Source organism: Passer domesticus, chromosome 11, assembly GCF_036417665.1.
Source record: "Passer domesticus isolate bPasDom1 chromosome 11, bPasDom1.hap1, whole genome shotgun sequence".
Classification (NCBI taxonomy): domain Eukaryota; kingdom Metazoa; phylum Chordata; class Aves; order Passeriformes; family Passeridae; genus Passer; species Passer domesticus.
The window spans coordinates 23033864-23052286 of record NC_087484.1 but is presented as its reverse complement, the minus strand read 5'-3'; the positions used below and the strand labels follow the sequence as shown (position 1 = coordinate 23052286).

The 18423-nt window shown below is 44.0% G+C and overlaps 1 protein-coding gene across 2 annotated transcripts in view; it reads left to right on the top strand.

Moving 5' to 3' along the window:
- Nucleotides 1-18423, top strand: part of ARHGEF4 (Rho guanine nucleotide exchange factor 4) — a 205676-nt gene that overhangs the window by 93706 nt on the left and 93547 nt on the right. The window contains exon 1 of one of the 2 annotated variants that reach the window (XM_064435812.1): nt 6483-6842. The exons of the other annotated variant lie outside the window; for it this stretch is intronic. Coding sequence (XP_064291882.1) covers nt 6503-6842 — 340 coding nt within the window. The 5' untranslated portion in view covers nt 6483-6502. Of the gene's footprint in view, nt 1-6482; nt 6843-18423 lie in introns of those variants that run through there. 2 annotated transcript variants of the gene reach the window in all.

Here is an 18423-nt window from a genome sequence, read left to right as displayed (position 1 = left end):
ATTAAACCCTGCTGGAGTTACCTAATTAAGGGACAATAACATTGTACTAATTACATCAGAGTTGAATGGTCATAGTATTTGTCAAGCAAAACTGGTTTGTTTTCTGACACTTGGTGCAGCTCATGCACAGAGTCATGAGGCTTGATCTGGAAATAAGAAAACTGTTTATTGTTGTGGTGTTGAGAGCCTTGCCTTTGCTCTCTCAGCACTGAGGGCTTTGATCACTTGCTGTCACAGGCATCTGGTGCTGCCCCAATGCTTAGGACCAGCTCCCTGGCTGAATTTAAAAAGCTGTATCTTTACTCCTTGGGAATCCCAGATGGAAACCCATCATTGTCAAGTTGTCTGTGCATCTCTGACATCAGCTGAAATCCCTGAGCACTGCTGTCATAGAAGTACACTCTGAGTCACAGCTGAGACAAATTTCATGGTAGTTCCCAACTGGGACATGAGGGAGTTAAAAAATATGTATGAATTTCTGAGGGTTGAATAGGGGAAATAAATGTATGCAGACTGACCAGCTGGCAGTGCTGTAGGTGTTTATATGCTGTCTAGAAATGGGGCCTGCAACCTGAATCATCTGTGATTCACCCAGTATTCCTGAGATAGGTACAAGTGAGTTTCATACCATGACCTAAGAATTTCTGAGTAAAACAAATGAAATCGAGCAGAATAATTTTCCCACCACCAAAACCATGCTCCTGGGAAAGGAGACTGATGGAGAGAGGAAGCAGAGGTTCTTCTACCACAGCCATCTCTGTTAGCTGCTGCATGTGGCTTCATTTGAAGCATTTTGGGGGAGATGAATCTGGACATGTGTCCTGCCTGTGGCAGGATGTGAGTGAGAACAAAACTGCAAGTTACTGAAGTAATATTCTGAAGCTGATGGATCAGTTTTAGGATTGGCTACGTCCTTGAGGCAACAGTAGTGCAACAGAACGCCCTCTTTGATTTTTGCACAGCTTTATGATACCTGTTGTTTTTGACAGACCTGTAGGGCATGTAAAACAAATATAAAATAAATCGTCAATTGATTTAATCTAATTTTAAGATTCGTAACTCCAAAGCTGCAGCTGCTTGTATTAATGATCCCAGTCTATAGTAATAAAAGACAGTGGATATAAAAGTACTATGCGATATCCAGTGCCAGTAGATATTTCCATGTTGAAAATATGGATAAATTTCCCACTTCCAAAGTCTGCACCTCGCCATCTTGTGCAGGGAATGCTGCAGAGACTGGGAGGGATGGAGGATGAGCATAGAGGACTCTCTAGTTCTGCAAGTGTGAAACGGTGGCTGGGATGGTCGCAGCCCAAAAGGTGCCATGCACAGCTCTCAGACTCTGTCATGCCCCTACCCAGGGGCTGGCACAAGAGCTGGGGACAGCCTGGCTCTCCTGGGCCCCGCTGGGTGCTTTTTGCTGGAACAGAACGAGTGCAGAGCAGTTTCATTTTACCGCTGGGTCTGCTGTGCTCGCCCCGGCACCTCCGCAGCCGGAGCCCTCGCCCTGGCTGCTTGGTGCCTGCTGCCAGGGCCGGGCAGGCTGGAGCTGTCCCCAGTGCCTCCCCAATGCCTTGCGGAGCCGTGCGGCACCGGCAGGTGGCTCTGACCGCTGCGGAATCACTGAATGCATTGGAAAAGACCCTTAAGATCATCGAGTCCAACCAGCCTCAACACCTCAACTAAACCCTGGCACCCAGTGCCACATCCAGTCTGTTTTTAAACACATCCAGGGATGGTGACTGCACCGCCTCCCCGGGCAGACCATCCAGAGCTTTATCATCCTTTGTGTGAAAAACTTTTTCCTAACATCCAACCTAAATCTCCCTTGATACAGCTTGAGATTGTGTCCTCTGGTTCTGTCCTCTGGAGAAAGAGACAAACCCCACCTGACTACAACTACCCTTCAGGAAGTTGTAGAGAGTGATAAAGTCTTCTCTGAGTCTCCTTCTCTCCAGGCTGAGCACCCCCAGCTCCCTCAGCCATTCCTCACAGGGCTTGTGTTCCCAGCCCCTAAATGCGGCTGTCCCCGGGCACACTGGGCTGGGCACAGCGGAGCCCCGGCGGGCAGGGTGTGAGTGAACCCCCTCCAGCACACCCTGGCACCCCCAGGGCAGCCAGCTTCACCATCCCCTTCAAACATTGCAACACCTGAATAGTTGGGAACAGCTTTCTTGGCTGCACACACGCTTCAGCAGGGAGTGTTGGTGAATATCAAGTGTTTTCCCCCTTTAGTTCACAGAAGATTTGGTTTGGAAGGGACCCTAAAGGATCATCAAGTCCGACTACTGGCAGGAGTCACAGTCCCCAGGAGCCACACCGTGTGCCTGAGGGCTTTGTCCAAATGCTTCTTGGGCTCTGGATGGCTTGGTGCTGGGACCACTGCCCTGGTGCCCAACCACCCTCTAAAAAGTAAAAAAAAAACCTTTTTCCTAATATCCAACCTAAACCTCCCCTGACACAACTTGAGGCTGTTCCCTTGGGTCCTGTCACCAACTGTCAGAGAGAAGAGATCATTGTCCATCCCTCTGCTTACCTGTGTGAGAAAGTCTGACTGCAATGAGGTCCCCCTAAGCCTCCTCCTTTTCTGGTTGTCTGGGTACTCGCAGTCTTCATTTGTACCATTCAGTCTGTTCCTTACTGCCAGGTTAGGAAGCAAGCCACTTCCTAAAGTAGATATGGGAATGCTTTTCTGCTTTTTAGCACCCTCTGGAGACCTTTTGACACAGGTATTGCAGCCGGAAAGGGGTGGAAGGAAGGGCCTAATATGTACTGGAGTGAGCAGTAGCAGGATAACAAGACTTTGGGTTAAAGCAGTGCACCAGCATGTTTGTCTTTTAGGCTATGAGAGCTGTCTTCTCCTTCCCCATCTCTCCTGAGTCTGATATTTGTTTATTTATAGACTGAAGACTGCCTAAAATTGGGGATGTTGCTGGGAAGCTGTTTGGACAGTGGCTGCAGCTGTGAGAATGTAGCTGCAGCAAGGCGGAAGATTGCCAAGGAGATGGGCAGTTCTGGGTGTGAGAGTTACCAGCCCACAGGCCTAGAGCAGAGGGAACATTCAGGGAAGATGCTGCCACTTCGGAGCTTTTCCTTAGGGACTTTCCAGCAGGAGGCCATCACAAGGTGACATAGTGACAGACAGACACAGGTAATTGCCTGAGAACTGGAGTTTCTTGGCATCTCTGCTTTCACTGCTGTCCATGCCTCTCAGGCAGAGTTTTTTCTATTCTTGTGCCAGCTTGTTACCCCTTCCCAGATGTTTCCCTCAGTCTGCCTCTCAGACACTCTGAAACTTTAAGACTGGGACAGGGACACACACATAACCATAAACCTCCAGGGTTTGTCATATCCTCCTAGGGGGAGGAACCTGTAACCTGTGTATTACAAGATAGGTTTGTAGCTGTGCTAGAACAAATCTCATACCTGTATTATTTTAAATTGTTATCTAAATGCAGACCAAATCTTTTTGGCATCTTTCCACATGTCTTGTTGTATTAGAACAGCCTCAGATCTTTGAATTTTCTATCAGATATCTACAAGAGATGCCGTGGAGTTAGACCACAGAGCTGTGGTTGGTTGTGCCAAGCAGAGAGGCATGAATTCCCTGTGACTGATGTGTGCTGATGAGGAACATACTGGTGGCCTTGGAAATCCTGCAACAAGAATAGGCAAGCCAAGTTCTCAAGGGCTGAATCTTTTGTGGATAGTCTGGAAAACAGTGACCACTTAGTGATACTGAGTTATCCTCCAGCCTCCCTGGTGCAGTGGAAAGTATTTCTCAGAGGCAAAGGGACTGTTTGTTTACTCAACATCATGTGGACAACTTTTATCTTCTTTTCCCAGCTATAGATGTGCTGTTAAACTCACACTTGGCAACAGTTAATGTGAAGATGTTTGACAGCCACTGGAGAAATCTGTTCAAGAGGGAAAATATTAGCTCAATAACAGGACTTCATTATGTCTTATAAATATTTAGCAGTCCTGTAGTTCAGCAAAATAGCAAGCTATTTATTCCATTTTTGTCATTTTAGCTCTTTAAAAAAGTGGTATGCAAGTTCCCAGAAGTGTATCATGGTAGCTGTAGCATGAAATGTCTGTTCCATCCCCATTAACTAGAGGAGTATAATTGAATTTAAGTGGCTAAAAAATAATCACATTGCCTACTGTATACTTTTCACTTTGTCTCTTAATCACAGAAAGATTAGACCCACTATGTCCATCCTGGTTCTGTTTAACCACAGCCACAAACATTTGTCCCCTGTGAGGTCTTTGACAATGTGCTCACTCAAAGGGCTTCATCCAGTCTTAAAAGCAGGGCCTGGTAGTAGCTGAGTTCCTGAAAATTTGTCTTAGCAAGTTGAGTGGGATTGTATGTATTAGCTACTGAGGTGAAAGATTTAGCATACCAATAAAAACCTTCTGTGGGGCAAAGAGAGAACAAGAAGGTCCTAGGAAATCCTGAATGATTTTGGTAATCACTGTTCAAAGCTACCAGATTACAGGAGAATCCAACAGAGGCTAAAAAGTCCAGCAGATTTTTAGGACCAGGTTGTCCAAGGCTAGCTTGGCTATCTTTACCAGGCTGTGCAGTGAGATTCTCAATCTTTAGTTGGACTCAGTTACTGCTGCATCAACCTTAGATAACTTCTCTCTCTAATGTCACAAAAGAAAATCTCCATGTAGATTTTACAGCAACAACAGTAGTCGGTGGAACACCTCTATCATGGGTTGCAGTTTTGAGCTCTGACAAAATTTTTGCTTTCCAAAATTTGTCTGCGTAGAATTTTTCTTCTTTTCATTCTATTAGAAAATTCCTCTCTAATGCATACCTACAACAGACAGACATACATAAAAATATTTAGGACTGAACTGTAGCCTCTCTTTAGCACCTTTGCTGCCTGAGAAGCTGCACTGCCTTCTTCTTCTCAATGCCTTGTTCTCCAAATCCACAGAACAGCTGCATTTGTCTTTGTTGTCAATTTTTAATCTAGCTTCCCCTGATGATTGTGATCAAGAAGAGTTTCTCTCCAGTTGTACTTGAACGCAGGCAGTTCTGGAAGAACCAGATCAATGCAGAAGAGTGGTTCTACTGCAGTCAAATTGAGAACACTTTCCCATTTCTCTGTTAGGTAGTATTAGATATTGTGGTTCATCCAGAAGATATTTGAGGGAATTATTTTGTTACAGATCACTAGAAATGTAATTTTTTTTTACTGCTACAGAGACCGTTCTTTTAAAGAATAGCTGAAATATTTAAGTTGGTTCAGCATTATTGGGTGCTTTGTGATATTCTCCAGTGATGGAGTGTGACATTTTTTTCCTGTTAGGAAATACTCAGAAAACCAGAAGTCTTACTGCACTGAAATAACTCTGCTACTGCCTGAATAGTGAGGCAAACTCAAAGGGGTCTCTATTGGAACAAGCTGTGATGGCCTTATTTACTTTGCAATGAGCCAGCTTACATACAAATTGCAAAACAAGTGTTTTCAGTTCTTCGGTGAAATTGGGCTCCTGGGTTTGGCTTTGGGTGTCTGGAGCCACGTTCACTCTCTCTGTGACAGGAGCAGTGTGGGGTTTCCCTTTGTGGCTGTCCCTCTCCCAGATGTGCTGGAGGAGCTGATCTCCTCCTTTGCTTTGGTCCAACCCCTGCTTGCAGTCTCACCTGGCTGAACTTTCACCTGGCCTGGGTAATCCCACACTGAATCAAGCTAGTTCTGGTCTTACACTCTTTTCTGCTGCACAGGGTACAAACCATGTGGCTACTCTTAAATCACTTTGGTAGTTTGACAAATCTGCAAGGTCTTTGAGCAGAGTGGCAGCCCAGGAATGTCCTTTATTACAAAATCTCTGTGGTTCCTCAAAGCTGTTGTTAAAGTGCACAGGTATTTCTGCATTCCCAGGAAACTGGTGTTTTTTCAGGATCCTTTTATAGGGATAGGGAATCTCCTGTTAGGTAATGAGAATATAAAACTTTCTAGTAAATGGTAGTCAGGGATGCTGTTTCAGTTGAGGTCTCTTACAAAGATTACACACGGAAATAGGGATCATACCAGGTCTGCAGTCTGGGAGTGGATGCTAATATGATTTTTTCAAAACTCCCAGCTGCAATCTCCTCAAATCTCAATCTGTGTTTTTCTGGCTTTAATTTCATTTTGAATTCTTTTTCCGAGTACTTACAAAAATAGTTTTTTAATAGCAGCAGCCACAGCCAGTTCTAAACATGATTAGTTTATATGTTAAATCCTTTCTGAGTTCTCAGGGGAAGCAGATAACACAAGGTCTCTCTCACTCGGGCATTTTTAAAATGCATGAAATTCTACCATTTCCACTTATTTATTTTTAATCTGACAGTCCTGCTAAATTAGGAGGAGAGATCTCTGCCTCACCCTTTGCTTCCTTAATGCCTTGCAATCGGCTTTAATAAAAATCAGCCGCTGGAAGCTGCGGCTGCGGAGCTGCCTGGGAGGGAGCCTCCTTAGCGGACCCCTATGATGTCAGGATGCTCCGAGGCGAGCGGAGCGGAGGCTCGGCATCCAGCCCAGCGCTCGGCCGGCGCTGCCAGGTCCCGCTGCCCTGCCAGAGCTCCGCAGAGCGCTGCCCGAGCCCTCCCGCAGCCCCGCAGAGCCCCCGGCTCCCCCTGTCACCCGCCTGCATGAGGACCCAGCAGTGCCCCAGCGAGTCCAGCGGGGCACACAGTGCCGAGAACTGCAGCAGCAGTGGCAGCTCCGGGCTCTCGCCGGGCTCGGATTCAGACAGCAGCGGGGTGGTGTGTGGTGGTGGTGGCATGAGAGGCGTCCTGTCCAGGTACTGGAGCTTGGAGAGTCTGCACTCTGCCACAGGTAAGGGGCTCTTTCCTTCCTTTTTCTATTTATTTTTTTAGCTGCTCTATGATATTGCACTGACCTTGAGAAACCAAACCTTTTGGAAAAAGTATATAATTTGGAAATGCAGTATCTTAGTCCAGAGAGATAACCAAAGCATTCACTATTTGCTGGCTATACCCTCTGCAGACTTAAACCTGAACCAAAACAACACAGATCCTTAATAGACTTCTTAAGTCAGGAGGGAAGAAATAGGTTTTTAATGGCTTTGGAAACAGTGTGTAGGCTTCTACCTGATTAAAGCTATTGGAACATTTCTCATTTCGGCTTAATCATATAGAGCTGAACGTTAGAGTTGATATTTCTCTGTAAATTCCAGTGGAGAGATTATCACTGCCTCTGGAAAATGCCCAGGCGAGTGCTGTGCAGCAGATGAGAGCTAGGTAGGGTTGCACTGCTGTGCTCTGAAGGAGGGAAAGGCAGGTCCCTGAGCCAGCTGCTCAAGTTCAGTTTTTGCTTTCCCATCCATTATTTAATGTCTTTCTGAACCAGAGATTTTCGAGGCATGTTCATGTAGCCTGGACCTGTTCTGGCTCAGCCTGCCTGGATCTGGCATTCTGGTTTTTAGTTACTGATGTGCCTGTTTAGGGTTTGAATGTTTGAACTGCAAGCATAGTAAAGAAGGTTTCTCATTCCCAGCTGATCCTAGCAAAGGATCCTGGCAATGATGTTAATGGCCAATGACTGCTGAGCTGTTCAGCTGTTGCTGTTTAGAGAGATTTTTAATAGAGCTGCAGTAAATTAGTACCTCTCTTAGACAAATTCAGACAAGTGCCTTCAAGGCCACCAGTGACTGCCATTTCCTTAGTAAGAATACCCAGTGCTACCAGCTAGAATCAAGGCTTGGGAAGAATTCAGGGTGTAGTTCTGTGTAATCTGCTTTAGCTGTGTGTACTTTTAATTATTGAAAGGTTTTATCATTCCATCTGCTACTGTAGATCCAGAGCTGTTTAATAAAATCTCCATTGCAGCTCTGGAGTCTCTGCTGAAGTGTGAGTAACTGCACAACCACACAGGAAAGGGCTACAGCAGGGTGGCCAGTCTCCCTGACTTTCCACCCTGCATACCCCACCTTCTAGGTGGCCAAAAGCACCAACCACCTACAGTACAACCTGAGAGTCCAGGGACAGGAAAAAAAGCTGAGGGTGAGATCAAGCCGTTGGTGCTCTTTGGGGAAAGACCTGGGCTGCAAGTGCAAGACGATGTGCTTTTGCATTCTCAGAGCATTTGCAGGCTCTTTTCTCTTGTAACTGGGAGTGCAAGTTAACCCCAGCATGCTCTGATATTGGCATGAGGTACGTCTGGCACAGGGTCTTTCTGCAAACTCTGCTCAGAGTTCTGTGGGGCTGCAGCAGTGGCTCCATCCCCTCTGTGTCACAGGGTTTGCTGTCAGCTGCCCTCCCTGGAAGCATGCTTGGGCTTAATCAGGTCACTTGAAACAAATGGTGCACAGTGATACAAAAGAAGTGAGGTTGATGGCAAAAAGCAGGCTCTGACATTAAGTCTGTTTTTCTAAATGCTCTTTCATTTCCACAATAGTCTTGCTCCCAAGGCTGTGAGGCGTGGTGTCATTTTGTGGATGCTACATGCATTTAGCAGGAAATATAGAGATGTGAAGAAATGGAACAGAAAATGGTATGGAGACAGACTGAGGACAGGGAGAAACCAAATTAAGTTTCATAATTACAGTATTGATATATAAATACAATAAAAAAAGCAGATACTGCATTTCAGCCTCCTTCCTGCCTGTGTGATAGGTGTCTTCTCATGTGCAAAAGTTTTCTGAGCAGTTTGTCTCTATCTACTAACACAATTCAGGTCAGAATTAGGATTCAACTTTGAGAGAAACAGATCGCTAGGGAGAATTTATTTAATTTATTTTGTTTTGATTCTTCTCTGCCAGAATTCCTCTTTGGCTTAAAGTTAGGAAGTTGTGGTAGAACTGCTCCTCTCCACCAACGTCAGTTGCCTGTTTGAGGAGCGAGGCAGGATTTCTTTAAAGCTTGTTCTGAGTAACATTTTTGAATGGTAAAATTTAATACATTGTTTAAACCAACCAAAAAAACCCAAACAGAAAACCCAAGAAAAAAACCCAGCAGGATCAGTAGCAGCTGGCAATGCATGAGAGAAGCAGCAACTTAAATGTGTGGCAATGTCCCCTCCTCAGAGGAGCAGGCAGCCTCCAGCCTCTTTCCATGTGATACATCAAGGAGTTAGGGGGGGAAAAAGGGTACAGACTGTATGGAAACACTGTGAAGTGCCCAACATTGCATTAAAAGAGGTCTGAGGGATGAGTCAGTCCCTTTCTCTGTTTGAAAGGGATCCTGCATGTCCTTAAGGCTGCATAGGTGGACTTGGCAGAGAGGGTTTTGCTTTTTTCCCCTGTGTGTACATCACCTTTTCTGTAGGGATCTTTATACTGAGTCTGTTGCTGTCTAAGACTTCAGGGAAGAGTAGAAATAAGCCAGATTTAAACGACTGAAATGTGGAGGTGAAAAGAAGGTGGGAGGTACGATTGGAATGTATCCATTGGAGTTTTTCTTGTAGATAATTTAGATTCCAAGGAGGTGAAGAGACAGAGATGTGTGTTTATGTATGCATATGTTTGACAGTGTGTGATTTCAGAAATACAAATTCACATCCCCTGTGTAGAAAAGACAGAGTTTTCTGAGGTTCACAGGAGCAAAAACTGTCTTTGCTTTATCTTCCTCTGCAGTCAGTAATGAAGTATACAATTCCTTTTGGTTTGGGTTTGACCTTGTTGTAATATATTGATCAAGAGGGGAAGCTAAATGTGGCAGTTACAGCATAAACTTCTGTGCTGCTTGAAATACAATGAAATGTATTTCAAGCTGCTTGAAATACAATGCACAAAACCCCATGGTTCAGGCTTGTAGGAAGTGAAAAAAAATCTACTGTTTTTTAGTATCAGTGGCATTTCTGGTCTAAATGTCAATAAACACTACCTTACACGAGAAGGCCCTTCTCCCTGAAGCTAAATATAAACATGAAAATAAGGAATGAAATAAATAAAATGAAAATAAGGAATGCTTTACTCCTCTACCAGGCTCTCCATTTGAGGATGCCAGAGGACTTTGCAAGCATCAGTAACCCTCATAGAGGGCCCAAAAGACTTTCAAAGCATGATTCAGGATAGATAAAAAGATATATTTGACACTTGGACAGTATTCTTGCTATTTTTAAATACTTACAAGCAGTGTCCAAGTCCGGTGCAGGTCTCCTGTGAGAAAAGGACTGGAGTTGGGGTGGCTCAGCAATTCTGAAAATGGGGCTGTAATGATCTCAGCTGGCCAAAACCCCATAAGGCATCCAGATTAAAGTCACTTGTGCCAGTGCTCCAGCCAGTGGCACTCTGGGTGCTCTAGCCCTGGTTTCCTAGGCAGGACTTTGTACCCCAGGGCTGCCTGTATCCCATTCATCACTGTTGTACAACTCCACTGAAAAGTTTTTCCTTTAGAATGTTTCCAGACTCAAGTCTGTGAGCAGCTCTCTTTGCCTTTCCAGCTCCTTTGTTGCAGGTCCAATCCCGACCTCATTAACACTTCTGTTTATTCTTTTTCTTGTCCAAGTTGGGAAGGGCTGGAAGAGCAAAGAAAGGTAGGGACAAAGGGAGAATCACAACCTGGAGGACTAGTGGTTGCCATAGTTTCCCTGGGATCCTCAGTGCATTTGTGCATATGTAGCAATTTAATTGTACAGGCTCCACTTCAGTGCGCCTCTGCACAGATTTGTGGCTCCTAATATGCAGATATGCTCATCTACTGCCCTTGGGAATATGGCCTTTAAACAAACTAGAAAACATGAAACGTGGGTGTGGAGGTTTTTTTTTCTTCATTCAGAGCTTAAAAAGAAAATTGTGGGTTTTTTAGGAAGGTTTTTTCCAAGTCATTCATTTCATTGTTGTGGCTGATGGGAGAGCCAGCAATAGAGCTGTGGCGAATGCTTTGCGGCGTTCTTGTTTGGCAAGAGATTTTCTTTTGAACCTTTTCTTTTTCCTTTTTCTTCCCCTAGCCCTGTCTTTTTGGTACTGATGTCTTCAGCTGTGTGCATGGACTGCAGTGCATAATTCCACTGATCCTTCTTTCTCTAGGGTCACTCAGCAAGAGTTAGAGGTCATACAAGGGGAGATTGATTTAAGGTTCAAATTGCTTCAGAATGCATCAAAAGGCAAACAGGGAGGAAAAAAAGTGAGTGCCTCAGAGCATCCAGTGCAGCATCTGCAGGTTGTGTTGCGCCATTACCTTGGCAAATCCTGAGCTAGGATATTTCAGCTGGATTCATTGCTTGCACTCTAACATGTCCTATGTGCTCCCTCATATATCCCCTGTCACCTGCCAGAATAACTCCCACTCATCTTCTGAACAAATAATTGATGGATTTAAGAACAAACAAATGATAATCCATGCTAAATTCACTTTTTTTTTCCTCTGTGTAGATTAATTTGTAATGGTGACTGGTATGAGAAGGTTAAACCTAAGGGCAATCCTGAACTTTTGAGGAAGAATTACAAGATGCACATCTCTTGGATGAGCTAGTGAGCTGCCCTAAAGCTTAAGTAAATATTTCTTAGTTGAAAATACATCTTCCAAATAGTGTTGAGTGTTTCTGAACTGTGACTTGGCATCACATTCAAATAGTGAGGGCATCTATATTAGTAAGTAGTTGAGTTCATTCCAGTAAAGGGAATCTCAGTCAATAATAAATGTGTGTAAACTTGGCCACCTAACACATTTAGTACACTTACTAAATGTTGTTTTGTTTTGTTTTTTCATTGAAGAGTATCCTCTAGCATCATGCTGTTCCATTAAAGGGAATGAAAATAGTGTTAATATAGGTAGGAAGTCTAATAATGTTTCTGCGCCTCTGTTTGCAGCAGAACCAGATTTTATAAGTTCAGCTACTTTGGAGCTCTAATTGCATACTAATGTATTGGGGGTGGTTCTAGTTGATTTTCCCTTGAGAATTTTTTGTGTTGTTTCAAGAGGAGTAAAATGCTTATTCTCATGTCCCTGTGAGGCACAGATTAGCACCTGTGACTATCAGAAATAAATATTCCCATCTTTGCTGATGCTGTGTTTGCAGCAGGGAAAGCTAAATCTTTGGAACACTGCCCGTGATACTTCCCCAGGTGTCACAGGTACACCATCTTCATCCTTTGCCTTCTCTGCCTTCAAAACAACTCTCATGAAGAACATTTAGGTTGTGATCACTAGTTCCTTTGCTGAGGAATATGACAACTTCTAAGGCTGTATTTTCTCAAAGATTCAGTTACCTTTAGAGAAGTCTTTCAAACCACCACTTCTCTGGGATATATCCCAGCTTCAATTGCTGTTATTTCTCTGCATGGATGTGAAACAGCTTTAAGCCACCTGATTTCAGTACTGTCAGCATCACAGCTCTTGCAGCAGGAAGAGAAAAGGGTCCAATAGAAAAGGGGAATGAAATGGTGCCATGAAGCTTACTTGACCTTCCTTTCTTCTCTACCTTTAGGTAGACACTCAAACCTGGTAGAAACTTGACCCTACCTTTTCATTTGCATTATCTGGGTCTAGTTCATGTAGGTAAAAAAACCAGCAAAAATAGATTAAAGCACGTGCTGGCAAATAGTATCTATGCCCAGTGGTCACAGAGCATGTGTACTTGCTGCCTACACAGGATGCAGCTTTGCCATGGCTGCTTAGCAATTAGTTAAGTTAAACAATGTAGGGGACAATCCTCCCTGTCCTTTGCCATTGGGATATGGCCTTTAAATGACTAAGCTTGTCTGTAACTAAGCTTATTCCCTACTAAGGTCTTGTTCTCCAGTTCTTCTGGATCATGAGAAGTGTCTTTGAAGGATTAGAGAAATATAGCCCTCTTCTGAGTGTCAGTAATTATCTGTGGAGGCTTCTAATTTAATTAGAATCCTGTCTCATCTCACAATCCTTTTATGGCCTGGTGTTTGTTAAACCAACTAACTAGTTCAGTGATTTGCTTAAAAGTGCCAAGGATGAGCTGAGTGTGCTGGACTGCGCAGGACATTGGCCTGAGCAGGCCCAAAAACTCAAGATGAGTTGTCTTCTTGGATACTGGGTGTCTTCAGTGGCTGTACCATTCTCAAAAAGATGCTCCTAAAAGTGTGTCTCTGCACATGAAAGCGAGACAGTAGCCTGGGTGTAAGCTGATAGGAACATAGTTTGCACCCGGTTAACTGTCTTGGATTACATTGTGTGAACATCCAAGTCTTGGCAGCTCTTACTGCAAATATCCCTCGGGGTGTATTTGCCTAAACAGGTAGAGAGCTTTGCTGCTGTTATTATCAGTCCCTGCTAGTCAAGGAGTGAGAGATTCTCTGGACTATGATGTTGGCTCATAAAAGCTCAAATAAACCTTTATTTTTTTCTTTTCTTTTTGCCATGGAGTACAGAGTAATTGCTTTGCTGGAGTAATTGAGCCATTTTGAAGTTGTGCTGTATCCCAGGGAGTGCTTATGGATGCTCTAATGCATCACCTCATGTGCAGCTGATTCCTGCATTCTGTGGCCTCCAGCAGGGTGAAGGCTGGCAAGTGGTCATATAATAGGAGGGAAATCAAGTGCTAAAGGCAGCTGAGTACACAATTATTTTGAATATTATCCTTGTTCTTACTCTGTTGAATTATATTTTACCTCACGTTTGAGTGGAAGTGTGTGTGTGTATATGTGTATATATATATATATATATATACATATGCACAAATATAAATATAATCATATACAAACACACAAGGTTATTCATTAGTTAAATCTAGAACATTCCTCTGTAAGATTTCTCAAAACCAAGCATTTCTGCATGTGGGGTGTACCTTTTTTTTTTACCAATGGATAAGGTAACTTTCAAGATCCTTCTTAAAGTATCTGATAAATGGCTAATAATTTGAAATCCATTTCAAGTGTACTGTTAAGGTACAGATGTGGTTCCATCCTCTTGCTTTGGAAGGTAAATTACATGTAAGTATTTATAAAATAGCTTGTAAAAGAAGTTTTTTTGTCAGGAACATGAGGTAAATGCAGAACTTTAATTTTTTTAAAAAAATTATTTAAAAAAAGAATCATTATAACGGCATTGGAATGCTTCATGTTGAGAAAAAAGGAACATAAGACTAATGATGTTTTCAAAACAGCTGGCAGAGATTTATTTCTATGTGGCAGTGAAATTGCAGGAGTTTCCCTTTTGGCTAATGGAAGTAGTTTCCATGAGGTAGTCTTGAATTAGGGTATTTTCTTTTTTTTTAAATTGAAGTGTCCATAAAAATGCAGGAAAAGGCAGTCAGCTAGGAGAACCAGTGTTAGCACAAAATGATCTGCTGGAATGGGTAGGATTTACTCTGCTCTCCCTTGGCCAATGGAACCTTTCCAGGCCAGGTGTGAGAATCCCTCAGCTCTTTGTGAACCACAATCACTACCAGGGTGTACATGTGAAAAGACAGACTTGGCATTGGGAAACTGCAGTTCAGCAGTTTTCTAGGAGTTTTCAAGGAGTGTTCTAAGAGGCAAAGGAAACCACAAGAAGGGCCTGTGCCCTTACTGGCTACAGCTCCCTGTCCTTGGAGCTGTCATTAAGATTATTCTTCTCCCTATAACATTATTCTATTCCCTGTTGCAGGATCTTTACAAATGCCAAGGCACATAGGAGTTCAAAGGAGGAGAAGCTGTCTGCATAATTACTGAATCTAAACAAAGCCAACCTGAGCTATTTGGGAGCTCAAGGCTCAGCTGTAGCAGGGAGGTGCAGCAGGCAGCGAGAGTCAGTCTCACCTGCTGAGCCCAAGGGCTGCTGGAGCTGCTCTTGTGCTGTGACTTCCCTTGCTGGCCCTCAGGATGATACCTTGGGGTTCAGATTTGTCTGTTCTGTTTTGGTGTGCAGCTTTTAGCTTTATATTAAGTGTCACCGGGATCTACCATAGGGTGGTGGAGACAAAACAATCCTATTCCAGCTGGAGACTCAAGGACAATCTCCTCAAACTTCAGGCCCAAAGCATGAACGTGAAAGGAGGAGGGTGGGCAAGCAAGCAAGGAGGATGAAACTTCATCATTTGAAGCTGTTAATTGGACAGTTAACTCCTATATGCAAATGGACTAAAGCCTATAAAAATGTGAGATCTGTGACCAAGCCCTCCTTTGCTTGGAGCCCCCTGGGCAGAGGCAGGACTGTGGCTCTGCTGCTGCCAGGGTGTGGCCTCTGAAGGCACTTCAATAAATCTTTATTTATTGAAGCACTTTATTTATTGAAGCATTTTATTGCTCTACACTCCATCCAGCCTCTGCTCCAGCTCCTAAAGGCATCAAGGGAAGTGACCACACTCTGTGACACTGTCCCTGGTCTGGGACACAGTGCAGCTCTGGAGAATCACGCGAGCCAGCAGCCCTGTGTGCTCAAATGGCCAGGTCAGACTTTGTCCAAAAAATACCCTCCTGCAGTGTTCAGGGTGAGTGGGTCCCAGCTGGGAGGTGACAGCAGGGGGCTGCAGGCAGGTGAACAATCCCAGAGTGAGCATGGGCTGTTCCCAGCCCTACAGCAGGCAAGCTGCTCGTGGGGCTCCTGTGCAAATCCTGCTGAGTGGCTGTGTTCAAACTGTCACAGTTTCTGGCAATACAGAGTGACCTGGATAAGAGAATATCAGTCTGGATGCTGGAGCTGGTGTTTGAAGCACTGGGCTGTCTCAGCTCCTGCTGACTCTCTCAGGGCCCTCTCCCTGAGCAGGGCTGCATGTCAGCTCGAGGTCACTGATGGTACATCCTGCTCAGGGCAAAAACCTACTCTGCATGCCTGAAAGAAGCTTTGACAATAAACCTTTTAAGAGAGTTTATTATGAAAACACTGCATTACTAATACCCCCAAAACAGTGGATTTGGATCAATTTGAAATGTGGCATTCTTATCAGCCTTAAAAGCCTGAATTAATTAAAAATACGCAGAACCCATCTCTACTGAAACTTGTTGATTGGATATGCCATTTCTCTTTGGAGAGCACAAAATAATTTAATTTGGGCTATTTTTGGTCCCAGTTCTGAGCTTCACCATGATCTCTATGCTGTCATAGATCTAGGGCCTGGCAGTCCTATTTCATGCTGTCTTACTGTCAGTTCTCTGCACAGGCTGAATTCTGGGGGCTGGTCAAGTTTTCTTCTGTGTATCTATAGACACGGTTGGTGGTATAATGCTCACCTGTGTTAATGCTGCTTTTTCTGGCTCACCGGAAAGCACACACTGCATAGCTGGGACTTCTGCTTGGTCCCCAAATGCCACTTGGCCATCATCTTTGAGGCACTGGAGGAAATCTCCATAGTAATAGTATGTAGGACAGCCTATGCATCTTTTAGGCAGCCACTTGAGATTGTCTGATCCAGATAACTCCTCTCATCTGGAGAACTTGGCTTTCAGAAGGGAAAAAAAAGTACTTCTAAGAGTAAGACAAAGAAATGTCACAGTGTTTTAAGCCTGTGACTTGACACTTGAACAGAATTATTTAAAAATACACTGAATTAATTATGGCCAGGTCATTAGTCTTGACTCATCTGAATCATTCTTGATGTCTCTGAAATCACAAATGTAGATGAGTGTGAACATTGCTGCATCCAAGTCCTGAAAGGCTGCTTGGCCAAATACTGCTTGGGTTTTCTCAGAATAAAGGTGGGACCTGCAGCCTGGGATTCTGTCTTTCTCTCAGGTGCTACCTTTCTTTCTTTCAGTTTTCATTTTTGAAAAAGACACCTTGAATGCAAAAACTTTTCCAGTAGTAATAAGAAAAACAGAGGATGATTTATGATTTTTTGGGGAGTATAGGGAAGAGGAGAACCATTCTGCCCACTTGTCAGAGGACCTGGCACCCAATCTTCTGCTTTACACTTGAGGTGTTCACTGACTTGTAGTGGCATCAGTGCTTTAACTTTACAGCTGACTGTGACCCAATTCCTTTATCCTGCTAAGCAAAGAAGGGGCAGTACAGCAACTCCTGAGTGCTCAGAGAAAGGTGAGTCTTGGCTAGGTGCAAACTGGAAGCAGATGAGAGCAGGAATAACTTTGTTCTGTTACTTCCCAAACTTGTGACAAATATTTTTAACGGTACCTTGGTTTGTGTGGTTTGCTGTGCTGGCTGGAGCATTGATCCTTTTCTTCTCTGATCAGGCAGCGGGGAGGATGGAAGTTTCCCCCTGCATGGCTCTACTTTGCAAGGAAGCGGAATTGCATGATTGACGCTGATTTTCTTTAATCATATTTGAATTTCCAGAGTCCTGGAGAGCTGAAGCATCCTCTGCTGTGGGCTAATCCTGAAAGTTTTACCTGCTGTAGAAGTTTCTGGTTTTGCTTGAGGGCTTCTAAGCAGCCTGAATCTCGGAATGCTTTAGGCACTCCTAGCTGTCTAGTCCTACTCCAATGCTCTGGATGAGCAGTCAAGTTTAAATATATCCAGGAATGGAGACTCTGCAACCTCTTTCAGGCTGTGGCTAACTTTAGTGTAAAAAAAGTTTATATTGGAATAGAATCTACTGTACTTTGGTTTATGTCTATTTCTTCTTGTCCTTTTGCTGGCCACCAGATCAGAGTCTAACTATGTCTTCTACACCTCCCTCATGAGTTACATTGAGCCTTTTCTTCCCCAGGCTGAAGAGCCCAAGCTCTCTCAGCCTGTATGTCAAGTGCTCCAGTGCCTTAAACACACCTGACCTTTAGCTGGACCCACTCCAGGAACAGCAATATGTTCCTTGCAGTCTCATTTGCACTGGAGTCCTGGCTGAGTTTATGTGGTGTATTTTCTGGACTCCTAACCACCTTAATGATCAGCTGGTATCACATCTGAAGCTTTATCTGTCAAGTGCTTTCTTTGGCAAGGCAGGTAGGGAAATTAAATTTTCTGAAAACACAAAGCAGAGGCAAATTTTCCCTGCCTTAATCCCGAGGGTTTGCTGACAGCTGGATCATTGCAGGATTCACAAGTTGCTTCCTATTGATCAGCTGAGCACATAGCAGGAGAGGAAGCTTTGAGAAGCCAAGACAGGTCAGAGTTGCTTGGTTGCAGCAGATATTGTAGCTAAAGGTTCATTAGTGCCTGTACAGACAGTATTTAGTGCCTAAATCTCTGAAACAGCATTTAATTATTTTAGGGTATGAATTGCATGGTGTGGGATATTTTGTGTTTGTGGTGGGGTTTTGTAGCCTCTGCTGCATGTTTCTGCACTTGCAAACTTGCCAGTGAGACGTGGGGTGTGAGCCTCTGATCAGTGCTGGTTTTGTTTTTCTGAGAGTAATGTCAGATACCAGCTGGACCATGGCCTCAGGCATATGTCAGGCCAGACTTTGGTGCACGTGTGGGAGGGATCTGGTTGTACAAATAGTTTATGCAAAGGTGGAGCCTTGTCTGAAGGATCCTTAGAAAGCACTGAGGCACTGTGTGCTCTTCTATCAAGCCTTGTATGTGGTTTCTGCACTGTGTACAGACTCATTCAGTCCCACTATTTATAGCACTCCATAACTAACAAGTCATAGCACAGAAGGAACCTG